General features: G+C 41.2%; 2 protein-coding genes across 2 annotated transcripts; both read left to right on the plus strand.

Annotated features, from left to right (window-relative positions):
- The first annotated feature begins 331 nt into the window (after positions 1-331).
- On the plus strand, positions 332-12,098 carry LOC117853213 (uncharacterized). Its single transcript, XM_034735593.2, has 21 exons — positions 332-723; positions 1,390-1,850; positions 3,071-3,325; positions 5,726-5,850; positions 5,966-6,010; positions 6,117-6,198; positions 6,280-6,348; positions 6,428-6,598; positions 6,682-6,747; positions 7,229-7,297; positions 7,410-7,547; positions 7,646-7,722; positions 8,514-8,774; positions 9,710-9,801; positions 10,023-10,105; positions 10,742-10,867; positions 10,950-10,992; positions 11,080-11,114; positions 11,281-11,342; positions 11,412-11,463; positions 11,778-12,098. Exons 2-21 carry the CDS (start codon positions 1,680-1,682, stop codon positions 11,844-11,846), a joined length of 2,091 nt encoding a protein of 696 aa, XP_034591484.1. The 5' UTR covers positions 332-723; positions 1,390-1,679; the 3' UTR covers positions 11,847-12,098.
- Positions 12,099-12,249: 151 nt separating this feature from the next.
- LOC117853216 (proline-rich receptor-like protein kinase PERK12) lies at positions 12,250-18,288 on the plus strand. Its single transcript, XM_034735595.2, has 8 exons — positions 12,250-14,318; positions 14,441-14,914; positions 16,641-16,727; positions 16,846-16,916; positions 17,010-17,086; positions 17,211-17,358; positions 17,457-17,618; positions 17,734-18,288. The coding sequence occupies exons 1-8, from the start codon at positions 13,349-13,351 to the stop codon at positions 17,950-17,952; spliced, it is 2,208 nt and encodes a 735-aa protein (XP_034591486.2). The 5' UTR covers positions 12,250-13,348; the 3' UTR covers positions 17,953-18,288.
- The last annotated feature ends 298 nt before the right edge of the window (positions 18,289-18,586 follow it).

Genomic DNA, 18,586 nt, shown 5'->3' on the forward strand with positions numbered 1-18,586 from the left:
ACAAACGAGCGCTTAGAGGGAGTGTATGTTTGTTCCAAGGAGGAAGAAAATAGAAAACACTGGGATCATTCGATCACGATCTAATGGTCGGAAGTGTTCGCCTGATCTTTGTGTAATTTTCAGGCGCGTGCAATGTGGCATCACCCTTGTTATTTGTATGGTGCATTATTTCACGGAGAATCTTTAAACAACACCGACGTTGGGGGACCTCAAGGAAAAGAAAAACGAATCTATTTTCCTACATAAAGAAAACCTGAAATTGCCGCGGCCGAGTCGGATGCAGGCACGCAGAGTTGCAGTCTTGCAGACGACGCAGCGAGGCAGCGACGCCCCGTCACGCGGCGGCCACAGAAAATCAGCGGGCCCGAAAAGGAAGACAGACCTCCACTCCACCTTCTCCTCTTCTCCGCTTCGTCTTCCCCCAGCCCGTTACGCTGCCGCTGCCGCTTCCGCTGCTCGGCTTCGTCGTCCTCTTCCGGTCTCCCCGGCCACCGCTTCCAATCGCCGGCGTCTTCCTCAGCTGTCGCGTCCTCACCTCTACCGGTCTACGTCATCCTGCTCCTCCGTCGAGATCCGCGTGGCCACCGCCCCCGCCTCGTTGCCCCTCAGATCCGCAGGTGCTCCTCCCCCGCAGCGGCCTTGATCCTCCACCGTCGCGCCGGCTCAACCGCTGTTCGCTGGTGGCGATACGTCTCCTGGAGCGCCTCGTCGCACCGTCTCTAGGTAACGCTGCTCCCCGGGAGATCGCGCGCCGTGGTATCAGGGCAGTGGGGAAGCTTCTGAATACCGCGATCTTAGGCTTAGGATGGTTTGTGCGACGCGATCGTGGGTTTAGCTTGGGGACGAAGTGATTGCTTAACTACTGCGAGACGGCTGGACCTCTAGCTTGCGTAAGTATGAACCGAGCTTAGAGCTCAATGATGCTGTATGGGGGACACCTCCTAAGAGCAAGTCGTTCACGGACCCAAGCTTGCTTAGTTGAGCTCTGCGCTCCACGGTTTGGAGATTGGATGCTAAGCTATGCTATTGATTGATGTATTTGTTGAGATTGGGGTTTTTACTTGGAGTTTTGTTTAGTTGTAACTATAAGCAGTACCGTTTAGCATTAGAAGATCAACTCATGCTTTTGTATTTTTTTTCACTTTTCGAGAATTGTTGAGCTTATTCGATAGCTTGCTAGGCATCTCTATCACACGCTAATGCGAGATGTAGATTGCATTGTCGAATTATTCAGTTTCTTATCTTCCATAGGGAATTTTAGCAAATGTTAGTTACATCTGGATATGTTGCTATGCTGTTTGCGACATGGGTGCTTTTTAATGCAGCTATGTCCTTTCCCTATCCTAGGTGCTCCACCTTGTTGATGCTTGCATATTCCTTGCTTTGCAGCATATAATATTCTGCTACAGTACTATTGGTGAAGGAAGGTTGGGTAGCTTTCTGGTGTCTACGTCATTCTTGTGTCTGTCAATATAAGACACTGGAGCAAAGGATGCCTGAAAACCCAATGAAATAAATGCTCCCATATTGGTCCAAACATTCACCTATCAAATTTCACAATGCTGGAGGCTATTCTCAGGCACACCTATATGGTGTTCTTGTCATTTACTGCTGTGCTTCTTTGCAATGGGAATTTTAAGAGCGCTGATGTTACTTGTAGTGCTCTCTAAATTTGGACCATGGAGCATACATTGCTTAGTAGAAGGTTTCCAACTAATCCAGATGAGTATAAGCTATATGAGGAAATTGGAGAGGGTGTTAGTGCCAGTGTATACCGAGCTCTTTGTGTCCCACTTGACATTATGGTTGCCATCAAAGTTCTTGACCTTGAGAAATGCAACAATGACCTGGTAAGTTATGTTCTGTGCCAAATTTCATTTAATTCACTTATGCTAATTGATATTTCCTTGTCAAAAACTTTGGGAGAAATAAATGTGAATTCCTTTTCTTGTAACATAAGTTGACGATCATTACCACAAAAAATAAAATGTAGGCAAACCACAATGGCAATTATGTCATCGTAAGGCTCTTTTAGTTCTTGCAGAGCATCGACGATTTGTTTGTTCATGTGGGTAGGCTTAGACCTAAGGCTTTTGGATGCTGGTTCTTCGGAATGAGATTCTAGAATTTGTAATAGTTTATAAGACCTACAATGCAATTTTCAAATAGATTATAGATGTTGTACAAGAAACTTGATTTTTTTATCCAAGAGATGTTCTTTAAGGGTTTCAAGGTGGTGTGGTTGCTAAAGATCCCATATATTGCAAAGCGGTGTTTGCATTGAATGAGTATGATGATCAAGTGGCACTAATTGAATGTGGGAGCAATAAGAGGAGTCAGATATGCATTGTGTGGAAGTATTGATTGCCATCTTGTTCTGTGTTAGGCGTATAAAAGAACATCTTTTTTTACAATGGAGGGAGTATTAGTGTTTGTCCATGCATTTCACTACATGCATCTTATACCGCATGTAAACCACCAGGCACTTAAAGCATTCATATTTAATGGAGCACACTGTTGAGACTTGACATCTAGTTTTATGCAATCCTTTATACCTGACTAATTTTAGCATAAACTTCTTGGTAGTTGGATAACTACATTATGAGTGGCTGACATGCGGGATCCTCACTTTAAATGCTATTTCCTAATTTTAAACATGTTCAGTATGAGTGAGATAATATGACCTCAGGGTAAGATATTGTTTGCATGCAAAGTGCAAATGCCACCTTGCAATTTTATTATTTTTTAAGTTTTTGCGGGGGTGGGGTGTGTTTGGGTGGAGAGGGGGGGCAGGACTTGGCTTCATTCGGTAATTTGCTGATCAGAACAATCAAAACTGCCATCGTAACTTTATGTGACCCAATCCTTTGCAATATTGGTGCAAAGCAACTTCATTTGGATATGCTGCCTCACTTTGTATTTGATAACTTTTAAGCTACATCCATCTTTTATCCTTTTAAGACAGCTACTTCTTATTTTCTCTGTGAGCATGATAATATCAAACTAATGTTGATCTATTCATTACTTTGGGACTTGTGTTTCTAATCCTTTTGGGATTACCATTCTTTAGGATGGGATAAGACGGGAAGTGCAAACGATGAGTTTGATTGACCACCCAAACCTTCTTCGTGCATATTGCTCATTTACAAATGGGCATCAGCTTTGGGTTGTCATGCCTTACATGGCTGCTGGATCTGCTCTGCACATTATGAAAACTTCTTTTCCAGAAGGGTTTGATGAGCCGGTCATTGCTACTCTGCTGCGGGAAGTGCTCAAAGCTCTCGTCTACCTACATTCTCAAGGACATATTCACAGAGATGTAAAGGTAATATATTTCCGCAGTTCTTCAAATCTCCAGTTATGTATTAGAGCAGAAACATTGCATCCAGAATTTGGATTGACTTGTGCATGGCATCTACCTCTGCTTTAAAGAAACCACTCAAGAAATTCCTTTACAGCTGTATGCCTTTCCAGAGTGTTATCATTAATTACACACCATTTAGATTCCTTTTTAATTATTCTATGTATTTGTATTTTAAATAGTACAGTACCCTTAGGCTCAAGCCATGCACCAGTCAATTCATCAGAGGGCTTGTCTGATGGACCATATCAAAGCCTCTTATTCTGTCCTTTCTAGAGATGACTGCATATCCTGATTCCAGGTGTTCCAATTTTGCATGCAAGATTTCGACTGAGGCCACAAGCATCTCTGGGTTTATAATATAATAGAGCAAAATCGTAGGATGTGTGCGGAGATTAGATATGGTAGCATAATGAAGATAGAGCTCATTTTAGTGAGCTCTAATATGGCTGTTGCCAAGGGATCTGCCCCCTCTCCCAAAAGAAAAAAAAAGAAAGAAACTTAAGGGGGGGGGGGGGTCGGGGGAAGATATAACTGTTTGTTAGCCTCACCAGCTCCCAGGATCACACCCCCACCCACACAATGTTTGGCACACTACAGGAAGGCACTTACTGATGAGGAGCGCACACACACTTCTCTTGCACTGCGCACCAGCACCTCTTTTGTTGTAATTCACCACACTTCAACACGATGGTTACATAGATTTACATAGCACAAACACGCACGCTCTAAGCTGCGACTCAGCTGCACAACCTGGCCAAGAACACTCACATAGCTAGCTCCACTAACACAGGTTGCACAAGCTCCACATAGCACTCAGGCACTCGCTGCACGCACAAGCTCCAATCAGCACACAGCCACTACTTCTGTAAACTAATCATGCTTAACTATGCACACACTCCATGCTTCACTCACACACTGATCAACTTGCTTCACTCACACACTGATCAACTTGCTTCACTCACACACTGATCAGCTCTACTCACCACCACTCTCCACTCACTATGTTGCTCCCCCCTAACAGGTTTTCTGCAAAATGAAATATAACTGGTTGGCAGTGTTTGGATAAGTCCCTATCTTTCCAGTGGTTTCTCTATAGTCACCAGCTTGCTAGGGAGCTGTGGTGCCAGTTCTTGCAAAATAAATTGAGAAGGGTGAAGTTGTTCAAATTTTGGGGGTGGAAAAAAATCTGATAACACAGTGGGTGAAGTGTAAGGGATGTTAAGTCCTTGGGAAAAATAATCTGAATGTTGACACAATTTCGGTTAGTTGATGCAGGGGACATTTAGCTAATGCAGCTAATTTTATCATGGCGTTAAACTGAACCAGATTTTTTTGATTATGTTTTCTCCAGTGCTTCTAAAACTTACATACAGAAAAAGGTTCCCCTCGTCAGATGATATTTTTTTTCTCCAATGTGTGATGTGTTAGACGCTTCTGCCACAAGTATAGCTATCATACTGCTGTGGAATGGCAAGGCATGGATGAAGGGATGAAGCCAGGAAGAACGTCCTTAGGCTTTTAGTGGAGGGAGGGAGGGAGGAGATACGAGTTCTGGTCTTTGGAGATGTTTAGTAGAGGGGTTGCTAATGGCTTACACATCTCATGATAGCTGGTGCTTGTATGGTGCATTTTGTTGCTGTCATGTTGGATATTTCCTCTTGTAAGTTGTAGCAGGGCATGATACTTGAGATTTTTGTGGTAGTTAGTATCTATACTGCACTCCTCTCAGTCACATAAAGTGACATTTAATGTTTTGTAGGAGTGCAGTTAGCAAATTTGAAGTTCAATGATGCCCATAATATCTTCATATGCATCTAGAATTGTAAATTGAAAATGGAACACATAGATTCATTTTAAAAATACTTTAGTAATATGACAATTTTATTTTGTTTTGAGCATATTATTGAAGGCGTGTTTAGGGTACCTTACCTTTGTTGACTGGAGATAGTACTCAATAACTTAAAATATTTCGAAAATCATCTATATTTGATGAGCTCAAGAACCCCTTCTCCCCAGCTTGCTGATTTGGATGCCAACAGACCGAACACTCATGTCAGATTCCAACACTTGCTCAAATTCTGGAGTACAAATCTATCATCTGAAGCAGAAACTTAGTGGCATGCTGCTAAACTTTTAACACAAGAACATACTGAGGGAATGCTGCACAAAGAAAGACACAAAGGGGAAGACAGAAAACTTAGGATACTAGTCATCTCATGCCTTAAGTATCTGGTCTCACTAACACCATTGCTGGATATTCTGATGCGGCTAGATCATGATATATGATTCAGTTCTCTGTTTTCATTGATCATCATTGGGTGCATGTTCTAAATTATGTTCCACATTACTAATCTATTTCAGGCTGGAAACATCTTAATAGATTCAAATGGAGCTGTGAAGCTAGCAGACTTCGGAGTGTCAGCCTGCATGTTCGATACTGGAAATAGGCAAAGAGCAAGAAATACATTCGTAGGGACGCCTTGCTGGTGAATATTTTGTACCTATTGATTTGTATATCATTATGTTTAGTGTGTAATGTCATTTTAATTCTTTGCTTAAATGAACCTACTGTTGATCTTACATAATCCCTTGCATCTTCAGGATGGCTCCTGAAGTCATGCAACAATTGCATGGTTATGATTACAAGTAAGTACATGACTAGCACCTGTAAATCTGGATAATGTCCTTGCTGGTTATTCTATTGTTTATACATGTTTCCCCTTTCTTTTAATTTTTTTCTTATCATTTATAGAGCTGACATATGGTCCTTTGGGATAACGGCGTTAGAACTAGCACATGGTCATGCTCCATTTTCAAAGTATCCTCCAATGAAGGTCAGCACTGAACTACATTTATTTTGCATCAGTAATTTCTCCCAAAGTACAGAATGAAAGTGATATCTTTTCTCTTTGTAGGTGTTGCTTATGACCTTGCAAAATGCACCACCAGGTCTAGACTATGAGAGGGACAAGCGGTTTTCAAAGGTTTGTTCTATTACTGAGTTCCTTTTGTGTAATGTACAGACTCTATAAGTCTATATTAATACATTCTTTTTATTTGTAGTCTTTCAAAGATTTGGTTGCGACATGCTTAGTCAAGGATCCACGCAAGCGTCCTCCTTCAGAAAAGCTCTTGAAGCATTCTTTCTTTAAGCATGCTCGATCAGCTGAATATCTATCACGGAGTATTCTTGATGGCCTCCCTCCACTGGGTGAACGCTTTAGGGAACTGAAGGTGCAAATAAGGGCAAATAAGTGTTTAAGATGTGGCATGGTATTGCTGTAACCTGCATGACCTTTGTTTTACTTGCATTGTAGAGCAAAGAGGCTGAGTTGCTTCTCAATAACAAGCTTGGTCAAGAGAGCAAGGAGCAGCTATCACAGGTTAGAGTTTGCTCTTTTGTTCTGCGATATCTTACATCACATTTACTAGAAATTAGTATTTGTCCTCTCGTCTGGAATTTCCCATGGTCCTATGTTTGAGTTAAAATAGTAAGATGGGATCTTTGTTTACTTGATGACTGCCTCCTTGAAATAAACACATTTTTTCTTTATAGTTGTGGGCCCTCTACTTATTCTGAAGGAAATTAAACAAATTTTCCATCGTGCATGTGGCAAATAATTGAAATAAAGCTTTTGTGAAGTTTTGAAAGATGAATTTACCTAACTTTTCGAAAGCTGCAGCAAAATGTTATTTGTCCAATTGTTTGTTCAACTGTGATGTTAGCAACCGCCCGCTTATGTTTGTCAGATTTCATTATCTTTTGGAATACAAACTATTTGAACTTTTTTTGTTTGAGAGTTGACCTATGCATGCGGATGTTGTCTTTGTTACTACTGACAGATGCAATTATTTTCCTTTCAGAAAGAGTACATACGAGGCATCAGTGGTTGGAACTTCAATCTAGAGGATTTGAAGAATGCAGCTGCCCTTGTAAGACTTCAATTTTTCTGGATTCTACTAGCTGTTGAGGCATAAATCAGCCAAAAGAACAACTGGTTGCCAAAAATCTGTGTTTTCTAATTGATGCTGTATTCTTTGGCAGATAGACAGTTCGAATGGCACTTGTCACTTAGAAGTCAGGGATAACAAAGTTAGGGATGACTCACATGATGCTTACAATGACCCAGAACTTATTTACCAGGAAAGGGTCAACCATGGTGCTTCTGGAAGGCCTGAAGAGGTACTGGGTTTTCATCATCATAGTTATCCGATTGAGACCCCATGCATAAACTAACTTTATACTTGTACACTAATTGCCTCGTGGTTCCAACTTATCAGGATGAGATACAAGAAGTTGAAGATTTGAATGATGCTCTCTCCTCTTCTTTTCCAAGCCGCCCCCTTGAGGCACTAAAGTGAGCTCTTCATACTGCAACTTTCCCGTCATGTTGAACATATCCTTATTCTCAGTATGATTTGGTCAATTATCTGTTTTGTAAAATTTCTTTGTTTGCGTAGTCTGTGAATGCAACTTGCTACTGTTTGGACATTTGATTAAATCATGCTTACCAACTTGGAGGTTAGGGGGGTAATAATTGTTGGAAATCACTTCCTCACTTTCCAGGTGTTTGTCATAAACACATACTAGTTTTCCTCTACGGTGGTCTCACACACAAGCACAAGACAGCACAAGTAGTATCTGCATATTATTATCTTTTAAATAGAAGCTGAAATCTAGCTAGCACTAATAGCAATGAACCTAGACCCTAGGTGAACCTGGACACAACTCACTAGTAACAAGATTAATGCTAACAATAATTTTTTTTGACGCTGTGAATCTCCTATAAAGTAAGGGATGATCTGTGAATTACCTGCATTACTGTTTGTGTTGTCTGTATATGCAATCGGTTCGAGTGCTTAATCTAGTAAAGATAGAAATCATGTATCTTTACTAGATACATAGTTTGGATTATTTTGTTTGGAGTGCATATATATTGGTTTCTCAAGTTATCATACATGATCTGATGATGCTGAACAGTGAATCTCAAGATTAAATCCTTGTTGAACTGAATTTAGAATCTTGACCATTATCTTTGCTTTTTCTTTATTTCCTCTATCACTATTATGCTATCTTTACTATGTTTTGAGCTTTGAATTTCAAAAATAGTAGTGAACTATGAAGGATCTTCGCTAACTAGTGATACAGATCTTGCTTTGATGTTTGTGGTGCTGATGATCCCGACCGTACTGCTGCTCATTCGAGAGTGCAACCAAATGTCGGACCTGTACCTGTCCTGCAGTTCCCAAAAATTGAGCATTGCAAAAGTGCCAACTGCAATGGTGAAAGTTTGGAAAGAAGTGTTTCTGTACCCATGAATCTGGGCACTAGTGGATGCCACAAGCATTCAAGTGGTTCTCTTATACCCGAGCAAGTTCTTTCTCCTTACATGACTGCTGATTTGGAAAGGTAGCTTTTTTCTCAAGTCTATCTTATTCATTGTCAAGTATTTTTCTTTTCCTAGTCTGCTGCAATAGGCTTTAGGGGTGGATTCTATTCACTCGTGCTTAAAAGAAATCCAACTCTGTATTATATTATGTTCGGAAAGTGCTACTGTGCTCAGCATTAGGTGGGAGGGTAAATAGTTTCACTCTGTTTTCTGTATTTTCCATGTTGACTTGTATTTTTCCTAGCAATACTCTTGTCTGATACGCAGTATAATGGGTGTATTGGTTTATTATATATTTATATTCACTTGGCCATAAAAGGTAGTCTATGTATTATATCACTTCCAAAAGCACTACTGAGCAACATCTAGGTATACCAGGTGACTTTTAGAGAAATAGTTGCTAGTCATACATGCTTTTGTGTGGTGGTAGCAAAACAAAATAAAGAATAAAAAATAGTAACAAAAAGGTGTTGCTAATACTAGAAGATAGTCTTAGGCTAGTCAGAGTGCCTGTCTAACTCTTGAAACACCACATTTTACGTGCATATCAGTTCTACATCTTCTTGGTGTGAGCCATGATTTATGGACATGTGCATTGAAGATAATGATGTGGGTACATATCTTCAGTTTTTGTGTAATGATCTTCTTAGCCTCAAGTCTTTCTGCATAGCTTCCTTAAAGCTATGAACTGCTGTCCTAGTCCAATGACCCATTTGAACTTCCCTTTGATATTGCAAAATGAAATTCTTCATTAGTTGTTTTGGCAACTAAGTTGGTAGAGCATAGTCGACGGGGGTATTATAGAGGATCTGGAAATTAGAACATAATAAAGAAGCATGATCCATACATCTTTTGGCAGCAGTGTTCCTTATTCTGTGTATTGTTTTCCACACACATTTCTGCCTTTCAAAATGGCTATTCTACGCTGGTAACACTTGCACTTTTGTCATGAAAGGGATGAATATTGTCAGAGAAATCCAAGCATCAGGAACCGTAGTGGACCTTTATTGTTCCGCCAAATGAGGGATTCACGCACACATCTATCTGGTAAGATGACTATGACTTACACAACCCCTTGCTGTCTCCGTTTGTCTCTATGTTTGCTTTCATAGCTTTGTCTGTTTCAATCTAGCATGCATGATCTGGCAACTAATCGGTTCCGCAGTTGTTAATTTTAGAATTAACTGAAAGCTTGCATATAATCTCGCTTTTACTTGTTAGCTATGCTTGACGCTTAATTTGGCTTATCGCACCCATTTTTGGTGCAGTTGCACCTGAGGAGCCGTCAGAAGGAAAAATTATCCGTCGAAGGGGGCGTTTCCAGGTTACATCAGATAGTATTTCTCAAAAGGTAATGAATTATTTAATTGAAAATTCACAGTTTACCAGCATAGTAAATGTTTTATTGTATTTCCTTTTTCTTCTTTATCCACTGGTTCTAGTGAACATAACATAGCGTTTACAGTCTAGATCTTGGGCAGCTTGGGGTGTTCGATTAATTCTGACTAATTCGAATTCTAATCGCTCAAGTTCTGAAAATAAATGCGTTAAATAATTAGTACTTAACATCCCTCTATTGTACTTGTACTGTGGTATTTCCCAATTTTTGGAAGATTCTTTATATTCTGAATGTGTTGTTCCGAACAATAGTTTTTCTACCTTGCCAAAGCACATACATACATCTGCTTGTCCTTTACCATAAGTAACAATTCTGAAACCATGAGGAATGTTTTTTCTCCTGATTTTTACTATGCTAATATTGTTTGAAAATGCTCCTACTGCATTTGATACAATTCTCGTGTGCGTGCCATTTAATTTGTAGTTGTATTGTACTTTATACTGCTTGACATGAGGATCAACAGGCATGGGCAGCCAGTGAAAAACTAACCACCCAAATGTGCTTTTGTAATGCCACCCTAGACTCTAGGCTTTAATAAGTAGGTTGAAAGTAGTTTTAACACTGGTTTGTTGATTGTACTTTTCTTAGGTAGCTACATCAGGCTGCAGCAGCAGCAGGACAAATCTACCAATTGGAGCAACACGCTCAAATCTCAAGTCATCTGCAATTCTTCCAACATTGCAATTCTTGATGCAGCAAAATACTATGCAAAAGGTATTGGATTACTATGTTTATGATTCAATTTTAAATGGGAAGAATTTTCGGCATTTTAACAATTTTTTTGTTGTTTTGGCAGGAAGTATTAAGTAGGCTGATTTCTTCAATTGAGGAAACATCTGGTATGTATGAATACATTAGTTTATTTTGAGCTTCAGTGAAAAAGTTTGATCCTTTCTAATATTATGCCTGGGGCTATTGTTTAACAGATGATTCTGAAGCAAGTACAAGTGGTTCATATCAGGTATGTAACATTGACTCTGGCTTGTAATCTCCTTCTGTTTTCATGTTTTGCCTGACATGTGAACTTTAGAAAGAGCTGAGCAGTCATCGATCAATCTAATTCTTGTGTTTGAAGTTGTCTTGTATAGCAGAATAAGTGGCATACTAAGTGTTTGATATATCTGCAGTCTTCTGGAGGGCCTGTTAGAGAAAAGGAATTGCAGTCGTATGTTGTCCAATTGCAGCAAAGGTATGAAATTTTTTTTATAATGGTTCAGCATATTTGCAGACACTTGACACATTATGTGAAAATTTCCAGCATCACCGAACTTTCTGACGAAGTGCAAAGATTAAAGCTCCGAAACAATCAGGTAACAAAACTATCTGGAAATAGATTTTGAGTAGTTGAATTTTGTTGATAAGTTTGCAAAAAAGTTAACGAAGTGAGTTTTCTGATATTTGAAAATGTAAGGTGTTTGAGCTTTGACTTTCCATATTAAATCCTTATTTGCAAACATATATGTGTATTTTTTTTCCGAAAAATCCAAGTGAGTTTCTCTGAGTACTTAAAAATGTGTCAAGTACTAAAGGTGTTTGAGCTTTGACTTTAGATATTAAATACTTAATTACAAACATATATGTGGAAAAAATTTCTAAAAGATTGCATGGATTCTCTGCATGACAGCTTGAGCAGCAGATCATTGCATTGTCGAAAAAAGATGAAAGGTTGCAAACAGATGATAACCAACAATGATGATATGCCCCTTCTACTCCCCGCTGTATAATTCAGTTCCCCAATTTTGCGCTTGGTTAGAAATTTTTTTTGTATTCTGCTCTGCAGTCAGGGTCGTCGTATCATTGTAAGTTGTAAGTATTTAGCAAAGGTGAAATTGTAGTAATTTTGATTTGTACAGCTTTATTTGGTTTACCCAGAAGGAATAGTTTTCTTTCTTTTAAGGTCATGTGCTGATAATTTTTAGTGCATAATATGTGAAAGTTCATTTGAGAGCGTCGGGCATTATGTTGCATGGAGTTGGTTGGAGTATAGTAGTTGCGCTGGAACTGGTGTTGGGTTCGAGCACAGCCATAGGGAAAATAACAGGAACTGGAACTATTCTCGCTAATTTTGTTCCCTATTTATTTTGTGATGAAAGTCGACCTTTGTTCCTTTCGGATTGTCAGATATGCAGCAGTGGAGATGTAATGTTCATGTGATATTTCTCCAGTTTATTAGGATTAGTTCGAGTTTATCATAACACCAAGAATGTTGTGGCACTCGTGTGATATTTTAGTGCCATTATGCTGTCTATACAATCTTGTAAGTAGCGTCAATTGGCGTTGTGGTTGCTGATTTGTAAAACTTCGTAGTTGCAATAAACAAGGGTAACAGTAATACTTCATACGTGAAAGCCTTGCTGTCGACCTCATCCGTAGGTGGCGATGTGAAAGCCTTTGTACTTCATACGTGCAGTTACATCAACGTTTGTCTGTTAACGGCTATTAACATGAGGCTTGAGCAATATATAACAGAGGTCAATACATCTATCAAGTACATAGATGTGGATGTGAGTGGCATTTTGCTGGATGAATTTATTTTGCGGCGGCATCTTCGCACAGGTATCACTTTGACGAAGCATAGGTGTAGCATTGGTCAAATTGGCTCATGTACTCTTCATCACATGAGGAGGCCAGGGAGGCACGCGGAAAACGAGCTCGTAAGCCACATATAGCAAGGAGCTATTTTTCCATCCTGCTTTCGAGCCATCCCATTTTGTCCCTTCGTGGTGAAGAACAAGAATGCCTAAATAACACTGTTCTTTAATTAGGTTGGGCCTTTTTGCTGCTCTAGACTCATGGATCTTCCTATTCTTAGGTATTGGATGACAAGAACCCATCTTCCCGGACCCCTTGATGAGAGTTACAATTTTTTTCTTTCATTTTTTAGTTCAATAGCAAAATCTCTTCTCTGGACTTTCTAGGCTACCGATTGAAATCGAGTTTATGTTGGTCCATTGTTAAGCTTATAGCAAATCTCCCTATAGATGTGAAGACATTCAGGAAGATGTTAGATGCCGAGCTGTATTAACATAGAATGGGGAGAAAGGAGTTTGTGGATTGCAGTTCATATCCAAGCGCAAAGGAATCAAAGGAAGGGGACCAGTTCATCAGGAGAAGCTGCTTGATGTTTTTCGCAACCGAGGTACATAATATCAACTTCGATCAACTAGTAAAGGAGACGCGTCTGAGAAAGAAAGCATGTCGGATATAGCACCATCGCCGAGTTCTTCATCGTCAAGTGAAGAAAATGGAAGTGCCGATGACAACAACAATAATGACAACAACAACGATTCCAGCAAGGCTCCACCACCCCGCGGTTCAATTTCAAGTTCAAGTTCAGGCTCAGGCAATTCAAAGGGCTGGTCTAGTCCCCCTCCACCTCCAAGCTCAGGAGGAGGCTCAAGATCAACGCCACCCTCAGATTCACAAGATTCATCGTCCTCTAGCCCTCCTCCACCGTCACATTTATCGCCTCCGAAATCGTCAGAACCATCACCAAGCCCACCACCTTCTCCATCTTCTTGGAGCGGTGGCAATTCGAAGTCTTCACCACCACCAACTCCACCTTCCGAATCTTCTCGGAACAGCGGCGGAGGCAATTCCAACTCTTCACCACCTCCAGGCAGGTCATCGTCATCATCGCCTCCGCAGCGGTCAGAAGGCTCCTCGGCTTCGCCTCCGCCGCCTCCATCTCCGTCCTCCAATCAGGCCCCTCCAAACCCATCAGGTGGATCGCCGTCCAAAGAATCTCCTACTCACTCTTCTCCGTCACCGCCACAGGAGAGCAACGATGATCAAGCAAGTTCCCAACCTTCTTCCGCATCGCCTTCACCACCGACGAACCAATCGATTGTCTTCGTTCCTGTCCCTGTCTCATCAAAGAATAGTCCTCCGGGGGCACCGTCACCGCCCGGGCTAGTGTCCATTGCGCCTGGTGCCGCCGTTGGCACCCTGACGTCTAACAACTTGTCTTCATCACAAGAAACCAATGCTAGCACTGCCGGCAATTCATCCCATTCATCTGTAGGGTCATCAGGAGTAGGCACTAGCCATGTAGCTGCGGCCATTGCCGGTGCATCGATCACCGGTTTGATGTTTGCTATGCTCGCCGTTTTCTTCATTGCCAGGAGGAGGAAGAAGAAGACGGACGGACTAGTTTATCACAACGGTAACCTTATTAGCTCATGCATCACATCATATCGTATGCTTCAGTTCACGTATAAGTAGTACTTGACGCGAGATTACTACATATTATCTCCCACTAAAAGTTATGCACATGCGACACCGCAGACGGCAACAACAACTTGCCGTCGGGTCAGTTCGGCGGCTCCAACCCGTCGGGCACAGTCTATCCGGGAACATTACCAGGCTTCTCGTACGGCCCTCCGCCGCCGTCGGGCCCGGACAGCGGCGGGGGAGGGTACTACGAGTCAGGCAGCATGGAGCCGCTGGGTTCGAAGTCATCCTTCAGCTACGAGGAGCTGACGAGCATCACGAGCAACTTCTCCCGGGACAACGTGATCGGCGAGGGCGGGTTCGGGTGCGTGTACAAGGGGTGGCTGGGCGACGGCAAGTGCGTGGCTGTGAAGCAGCTCAAGGCCGGCAGCGGTCAGGGCGAGCGCGAGTTCCAGGCGGAGGTGGAGATCATCAGCCGCGTGCACCACCGCCACCTCGTCTCCCTCGTCGGCTACTGCATCGCCGCGCACCACCGGATGCTCATCTACGAGTTCGTCCCCAACGGCACCCTGGAACAACATCTCCACGGTATAGTAAATAAACAGTACCAACTCTTCTAATTTCCTCCCAATAGCGCACATCAAACCCAGCTCTCGCATGGGATAATAATTTTAAGAGCAAGTTTATTAGAAAGTTATTTAAAATTAGACCCGGAGCTAATAATCAAAATTATTTAACCTACAACTCTCTCATTTATTTAATATTCTAACATGATACTTATATAAATATGTGCTTATCTCTATACAGTTGATTGACTTTTAGTTAGTAATTAGTTTATATATTTTTTTTACATTTTTCACTTTGCATTGCACCTCCATCATTGTGTTTAACATGAAAAATCGATATTTTCGTCGTTACCTCCCATACATGTATAAATGTTCTTCATGATGATACTAATCATACGTATATACTTTAATTTTATATTTTTATATTAATAATGACAAAGATATGTAATTTAAATCATGCTTTTGGATATTTCTGTATAATAAACATGCAGATAATTAAATTAAGATTTATGCATTTACTTTAAGTTATTTTAATAATAATATATGCCGGTAATTTAGTTACAAATTTATGAGGATATTTTAAGTTTTTTTATAATGATAGTTAAGTTAGATGAGTATTATGGTGTTACTTTAGATTATTTTTTATAATCATAGAGATGGGTAATTTAGATATAAAGTTTAGAAGTTTACTTTAGAATATTTTTAGAATATTTTCATAATAAATGTGATGAGTAATTTTTTAAAAACATAATAGATTAGTGGTTATAATTATTAGAATCTTAGGATTGATGTGTAGATGTTTCTGATTTTTGTGAGAATTTTTTAGAATCTATCATTTTTTCCTAGCGCGTCTCATGAGAATTAATGTGGAGTCTCCAATTAAGAAAATGAGGGCACATAGCTAGCAATCAAAACTCTTAGCTTGAACTCTCTCTCATTGGTTAAATGTTCTTACAAAATGATTATGAAGATATATATATTTATTATCTTGATTCGACTTTAGTCACTCTATAACGTTCCATATTTATAATTTTTTTCACTTTGCTTTGTAGGTATACGCTTGAATTTGTATAATGGTCTCTAAGTTTGAGATATATTTTTGACATGGAAATTTATATTCTCACCACTTCCATTATATTTATAAACGGTGACACACATCATGCATATATACGCTAATTATTATTTTCTATACCGATATTGTAAGAAATAGACAATTTAAAATTAATATTGGTGTACCTTAGGGTATATTTTTAATGAAAATGATTTGGATTCAAATTTAGAGTCACATCATGTTATTTTTAATAATGGCATATATGGGTAATTTAGATGCAAATTTATGGGGTTACTTTAAGTTATTCTTATAATGTTAGCGGTGGACAATTTAGATGCAAATTTAGAATTTTTAATTATTTTATAGTGGCATAATTGGGTATCTAGAGGGTTACATTACTTTATTTTATATAATGGTATAGGTGGGTAATTTAGGTATAGGTTTTAGGGGTTACTTTAGGCTATTTTCATAATGGTAGAGGTGGGTAATTTTTAGAAACCATAATAATCCAATGGCTATGCTGATTTGAGTCTACTGAATTGATGGATAGGTGTTTTGCTTTTTTGAAAGAATTTTTAGAATTTCTCTCTTTTTATAGAGTATCCAATTTTAGGTGACTTTACGTGGAGGCCTAAAGGAACATCCAATTAATAATGGTAAGATTGATGAATAGTGAATCTTTTGCTTTGTGGTGTAGGTCGTGGCATGCGGGTGATGGACTGGCCAACAAGGCTCAAGATCGCCATCGGCGCGGCAAAGGGATTGGCATACCTGCACGAAGATTGTATGTTTTTCCAAAAATAGAGTTAACATCCCCAGAGTGTGTTCATGTTTAAATTTTGCAGAGATATATATCAAGAACGCTCATGTTTTGCTTTCTGATATGATGCTACTTTCCATAGGTCACCCCAGGATCATCCACAGAGACATCAAGTCCGCGAATATTCTGCTCGATTATTCGTTTGAAGCACAGGCATGACTGACGAGCTAGGATTCAGCTTGTGATCATGTTAAAATTAATGATGGCAGTTGCTGCCTCACGATCTGACGGTGCCATGCCATGCAGGTTGCAGATTTCGGGCTGGCCAAGCTCTCCAACGACACGCACACGCATGTCTCCACTCGCATCATGGGGACGTTTGGGTGCGTCCACCTCCAAGTTTGTCCATTATTTTTCTCTCCCACATATATCTGGAAACTGGCCGGGCTGCTCCGATTCCGATTGAGCTCTAATCTTCTCTGATCACAGCTAGTAAATGCGATGCAGGTACCTTGCTCCGGAGTATGCGTCGAGCGGGAAGCTGACGGACCGGTCGGACGTGTTCTCCTTCGGCGTCGTGCTGCTCGAGCTCATCACCGGGCGGAAGCCCGTCGACCAGACGCGCCCACCGGGACAGGAGAGCCTCGTCGAATGGGTACGACGTCCCTTCACCATCAGTGCTCTTGCTTGCAACTTCAGCTCTGGAGCTTGTGGCCAAATTCACTTGACTCTTTCTTGTCGTCCTTGCGCCAGGCACGGCCGGTCCTCGTCGACGCCGTCGAGACGGGCGACCTCGACGCGGTGGTCGACCCCCGGCTCGACGGCGCCTATAACATGGGCGAGATGATCGTGATGGTGGAGGCCGCGGCCGCGTGCGTCCGCCACTCGGCTCCCAAGCGACCGCGGATGGTGCAGGTAATTAAACCTGTACGACTGTCGGACGACAGTGAGACAAATCTTTGCAATGTGAAGACGAACATTTCCTCGATCCCGCATGAAAGTAATGGTGTGGTGTGATGGTCGTCATCAGGTGATGAGGGCGCTTGACGACGAAGGGAGCATGTCGGACCTGAGCAACGGGGTGAAGGTGGGGCAGAGCCGGAACTACAACGACTCCGGGCAGCAGGCGGCCGCCATCCAGCAGCTCCGCCTCACCGCCTTCGCCTCCGAGGAGTACACCGGGGAGTTTGAGCAGTCAGGGGAGTACCGCGGTGCCTACTCTGAGACGCAACCGATCAACCGGAGATGACCCGACTACTGTCCGGACAGGTTAAGTGATGGTTCCATAGTGGTATAGGGGGATACATACATACGGCTATATCTCCAGCAGAGACATTTTTAGAAGGAATAGCAGCGCTGTAGGTCATCGCAGTAAGGAGTAATCAAGACAGAATTGGAAAGGAGCGGGCTGATGACGATTTCGATTGTTTTTTGGGCTTTGGACTCTTGAAGATCCGGTTCTACAACTTGGTTTTTTTGGAAAGGAGCTCAACGACGAGTTTCTAACTTGTTCGCGGTACATATTTAGACGTCTGAACTTGTTAATTATGTCACTTGAGATTCCAATACTATTAATTAGCATATACTTGCCTGTGTGCATTGTTACTGTGGCCATATCTCTCCACCCTTCCTGACCATCTTAGAGCTCAATATCTTGAACCTGGTTAGTGGTTCCTATACCCGAAGAAATTGAGAAGTTCACATCTTAAGGTGGACTCTACGCCTACCGGTCGTATTTTGTCTGATCTCCTCTAGCGATTCATCCATCGTTCGGAACTTCTCCAATCAACGCTTGAAGCAGAGAGGTCATTGAAGTTGGAGCAAGATGGATGGGCAATCAAGTAGCACAAGGATGCCGGAATCATTCTGAGATTCCTGCCGAC

This window comes from Setaria viridis, chromosome 4 (genome assembly GCF_005286985.2).
Source record: "Setaria viridis chromosome 4, Setaria_viridis_v4.0, whole genome shotgun sequence".
In the NCBI taxonomy this organism is placed as follows: domain Eukaryota; kingdom Viridiplantae; phylum Streptophyta; class Magnoliopsida; order Poales; family Poaceae; genus Setaria; species Setaria viridis.

What these genes read in the sequence shown, in the direction of transcription:
- LOC117853216 (XM_034735595.2), top strand. Translation starts at nt 13,349, where the DNA reads ATGTCGGATATAGCACCATCGCCGAGTTCTTCATCGTCAAGTGAAGAA. An exon ending in GGCATACCTGCACGAAGATT is followed by an intron (nt 16,728 to 16,845) that starts GTATGTTTTTCC and finishes TACTTTCCATAG; the next exon opens with GTCACCCCAGGATCATCCAC. An exon ending in AGCGACCGCGGATGGTGCAG is followed by an intron (nt 17,619 to 17,733) that starts GTAATTAAACCT and finishes GGTCGTCATCAG; the next exon opens with GTGATGAGGGCGCTTGACGA.
- LOC117853213 (XM_034735593.2), top strand. Translation starts at nt 1,680, where the DNA reads ATGGAGCATACATTGCTTAGTAGAAGGTTTCCAACTAATCCAGATGAG. An exon ending in ATATTCACAGAGATGTAAAG is followed by an intron (nt 3,326 to 5,725) that starts GTAATATATTTC and finishes AATCTATTTCAG; the next exon opens with GCTGGAAACATCTTAATAGA. An exon ending in CTTCTGGAAGGCCTGAAGAG is followed by an intron (nt 7,548 to 7,645) that starts GTACTGGGTTTT and finishes CCAACTTATCAG; the next exon opens with GATGAGATACAAGAAGTTGA.